The 4,171-nt window shown below is 51.2% G+C and overlaps 1 protein-coding gene across 1 annotated transcript; it reads right to left on the bottom strand.

Annotated features, from left to right (window-relative positions):
• Window positions 1-1,072: 1,072 nt before the first annotated feature.
• On the bottom strand, window positions 1,073-2,344 carry Htr1a (5-hydroxytryptamine receptor 1A). Its single transcript, XM_027951639.2, has one exon. It carries the CDS (start codon window positions 2,342-2,344, stop codon window positions 1,073-1,075), a length of 1,272 nt encoding a protein of 423 aa, XP_027807440.1.
• Window positions 2,345-4,171: the final 1,827 nt, after the last annotated feature.

Below are 4,171 nucleotides of genomic sequence, written 5' to 3'. Positions count from 1 at the left end.
AGCAAAGGCTAGCTAATTGTCTACCAGCACTTTAATTCGTCCCGGAGCTTAAGCAAAGGAACTCGGACCCTGTAAGCACGGGACGAGCTCGCCAAGAGCGCAGCAGGTGAGGCGCTTTGGATCTCTGGCCTCTCAGCTTTTCCAGCACACTGCGGCCGGCGGGCGCCACCCGCAGTATATAAGTGGCGAAGCTAGGACATACAGACTCGCCTGAAATCTGTACAAACAAAAGTCCGCTTTTCCCACTGGTTATCAGTTTCTTTGGTGAGTGCTGACACCAAGGCAAGCCCAGACAAAACGGTCCGAATTCCTTCCTCGCTCTCCACCCCCTGGATACCGATCTTGTACTTACAAGTCCAATCAAAGACACCTCTGGGCCACTTGTTTAGAGTCCAAGAAAACACAGCAAGCAGGAGCTGTGCACCTCAGAGTTATTCTGTGAGCCTAAGGAGTAAGATGGTGATTCCGGGTGCACTAGTAGCAAAAGGAAAAGCAGACCCTACCGCCTTTCCAGACCAGCAACAAGTGTTTAAGGATGCAAGACAGCAGAGAGGGAAGCAGGGAAAGGAAAAATAGGGATGAGACCATGAGACAGAGAGAGAAGCCGCTGTTTCTAGGGCAAATAGGGCGGGAAAGAGGGGGCAAAGTTCTGAACGTTAAAGTCCAAGTTCTAGAAATTGTGCTGACGGGTGGAAGTTGTCAGCACGGAGGCTGTACGTATAGTTATTGTGTTTGAATTTTCTGCCTTGAGAGACTGAGGCTTAAACTTCCACTCCGACGTTTTAGGGGACTTGAGGGAGGAGGTGATTGCTGGAATCAAAACTGATGGTGATGCCATTGTCCTTCTCAAAGATCCTCTGAGTTCCCCGGGCCTTTTGGCCCCACAGCCAGGGACCCTTTGCAGAGAGCGCCCTCCGCTGACGTAGTGGGTGTGGAAGGGGTGATATGTGAGCCAAAAAGCTGAAAAGAAAGATCACAAGTTATCTTAAGTGTTGATTCCAGATTGTTGGAGAGGCAGAGTGAATGGGGCGGGTCCTTTAACCCTTTCTCTCCCGATACTCCTCAATTATCATCATCGGCGGCAAAACTTGCACTTGATGATCTTCTTAAACGCGTTTTGAAAGTCCTTGTTGAAGTAGGCATAAATAACGGGGTTGAGCAGAGAGTTGGAGTATCCCAGCCAGTTGATTATGGCGCCCAAAAGGGTAGGCATGTGACAGCTACTCTCACAGAAGGGCAGAACCAGGGCTACGATGAAAAAGGGCAGCCAGCAGAGGATAAAGGTGCCCATAATAATGCCCAGCGTCTTCACCGTCTTTCTCTCACGGGCCAGGGCCATCTTGCGCTTCGCTTCAGCGTTGCGCTCATTCTTCCTCTCGAAGGAGGCGGTCGCGCAGGGGGCAGCACCTACCCCCTCGCTGGGCAGCGGCAGGTGCTCTTTGGAGTTGCCCACTCGGTGTACTTCAATTACCTCTAGGGCGGTGCCATCGTCGCCCTGCCTCACAGCGCCGTTGGCGCACAGAGCCCCCAGTGACTTGTTCTCCACGCCCCGCCTCCAGTCTTTGCTACCTGGCTGTCCATTCACGCTCTTCTTGGGTTGCGGAGCCGGAGATGTTCCAAGGCGGGTGTCAGCTCCCTTCTTCTCCACCTTCTTGACCGTCTTGCGGATGCGGAAGCGAGCGGCACGAAAGATGCGCCCATAGAGAACCAGCATGAGCAGCAGTGGGATATAGAAAGCGCCGAAAGTGGAGTAGATAGTGTAGCCGTGGTCCTTGCTGATAGTGCACGCGTCGGGGTCCAAGCGGTCTTCTGGGGTGCGCCAGCCCAGCATGGGCGGGATGGAGATGAGAAAGCCAATGAGCCAAGTGAGTGAGATTAGCGCAGCGGCGCGCCGGGGCGTCCTCTTGTTCATGTAGTCGATGGGGTCAGTGATGGCCCAGTACCTGTCCAGAGCGATGGCGCACAGGTGCAGGATGGAGGAGGTGCAGCACAGAACATCCAAGGCGATAAACAGGTCGCAGGTGACCTGGCCCAGAGTCCACTTGTTGAGCACCTGGTACAGCGCGGCCATGGGCAGCACTAGCACTGACACCATGAGGTCAGTGACCGCCAAGGAGCCGATGAGATAGTTGGCCACATTCTGGAGGGAGCGCTCCAGGGCGATGGCAGCCACCACGCACGCATTCCCAAGCACCGCGCAGAAAATGAGCGTGCCTAGCAGCAGAGAGGTGATCAGTTGGTAACTGAAGGTCACGTCGGAGATGTCAGTAACATTGCTGCCTGTCCCGAAGGGCCCCTGGGACGATGTGGTATTGTTGCCCTGGCCAGGGCTGAGCACATCCATGCTTGCCTGCACGCCCGGCGTGGGGAGGGGAGAAAGACTGCACGAGTATCTCCCTCGCCCCTCCCCCTAGGGTCTTCTCTCCCGGAGAGTTTCTGAGCGAGGGGATGCAAGAGTCAGGCAAGAAGTTCTTACTGCTCTGTCGAAGGCATCTGGAGGAGCAGCTTCTCGGGCTTCCTTGGCTCCCGCGGTGCAGGGCGCTCAGCCGCTCCAGCTAGAAAACTAGAGTTCCCCAGAGAGCAGTGTCCGGATCTCTGGGTGGCAGAGAGGTGGCTGGAATGTTTGTCTCTCGCTGTCCATTTTACTTTCTTGATGCCCAACTGGGTGCTGGAGCCGTGGTCTTTCCACTAGCAAACAGTCTCTAATCCCAGAAGTATCTGGAATAGAGAAACCCCATCCTCCAGGGCCACTCTCTGACCCTCCTCTCCCTGTTTCCTTCCCTCTCTCTCTCCTCCCGTCTCTTTTCTTTTCAGCTTCCTCCTCTCCACTTCGTCCTGCTAACCATCCTTTTCACTCTCCCTCTTCATCTCACCTTCCTTTCTTTATGCCTCTGTGTGTCGCTCAGCCAGCCGGTCTCCCTTCCTCCCACGCTAATCCTCCCCTCCTAACACCTCCCCAACCCTGAGTGTCTCTTTCCTCTGGGTCCCCGCCTTCCTCTCCTTCTAGCTCCGCATCTTTACATTCAAGTCCCTTTCTGCAGACAGACTCAAAATTCGCTTACAGACAACTGATCTGCTGGTCAGACTGATGTTGTAACAAATAAACTCCGCCTCCCGCCCAGCCAAACTCGAGGAGGAAAAGAAGAAAAAAAAAATCCGTTTTCAACTACCACGGGCTCTTATTTCTGTCAAATTCTTAAGTAGAGTCAACATCCCAAAGTGGCAATAGGAAAATGAAAAAAGGAGACACAGGGAGACTGAATGGGAAGGTGAACGCCCTGGGTCAATCTGTAAATTATTGTTAATTGGTGAAAGAAGATTGGAGTATATCTTAGTTTTTTTTTGAAAATCGCCCCCATTCATCATCTTAACAGTCCAGCTTATCATCCCTGGAGGTTGTTGCCTGACTCTATTTTTTCCCCTTTCCCCTTTTAACCTTGGGAGTTTGGAGGAGAGAGGAATTATAAAAGGTGTGCCAAAGGATGAGGACGGGTAAACAGCTGAATCTCAGAGTGAAGAAAAAAATCAGCGCGGTATGTATTACTTACACCTACACACACACACACACACACACACACACACACACACACACACACACGCTTTTCATTTACCACTACCTATTACATTTCACCAAATGCTGCCACCTCTCATAGCTTTGTGGCGAGTAAATTCAGAGAAGGAAATATTTTACCTATGTGTTGTAAGTGAGATCCTGCATTCAATATGGTCTTTTTCATTTCTTACAGTACCTTGCAACCTCTGGGGAGAAAACTTGGTGGAATCTCTGGCTAGCCGCGGAGCTGCTCTTAATCTCCGAACTGGGTTCAGCACATGGGACAGCTCTAAACAATAAGGGCTTATGCCGCCACCTTCTGGCAAACGCTTTAGAGCGCCACCTAGAAACCTTTGCTTGCAGAAATTAAGCAGGTATTTTGGAAATCCCAAACTTGTAGAAAAGGAAGAATATTATAAAAAGAAAAATAACATTGAGTTCTATCTTTTAAATTTTTCTTCAAAATTTTCTTTTGGTGATCTCTTTTGCTCTTAACCTCAAGAGCCACACCTATTATATGTTCTAGCTCCTTTTGAAAGCCTGCAGCATCTGTCTTTCAAAAGTTCTGTCTGGAAATGCCTTTTTAATAGACCTCGGCGACACATTCACCTGTGTTAG

The sequence above is a fragment of the Marmota flaviventris genome, chromosome 5 (genome assembly GCF_047511675.1).
Source record: "Marmota flaviventris isolate mMarFla1 chromosome 5, mMarFla1.hap1, whole genome shotgun sequence".
Taxonomy (NCBI): domain Eukaryota; kingdom Metazoa; phylum Chordata; class Mammalia; order Rodentia; family Sciuridae; genus Marmota; species Marmota flaviventris.
This window is presented reverse-complemented; position numbering and strand designations above follow the sequence as displayed.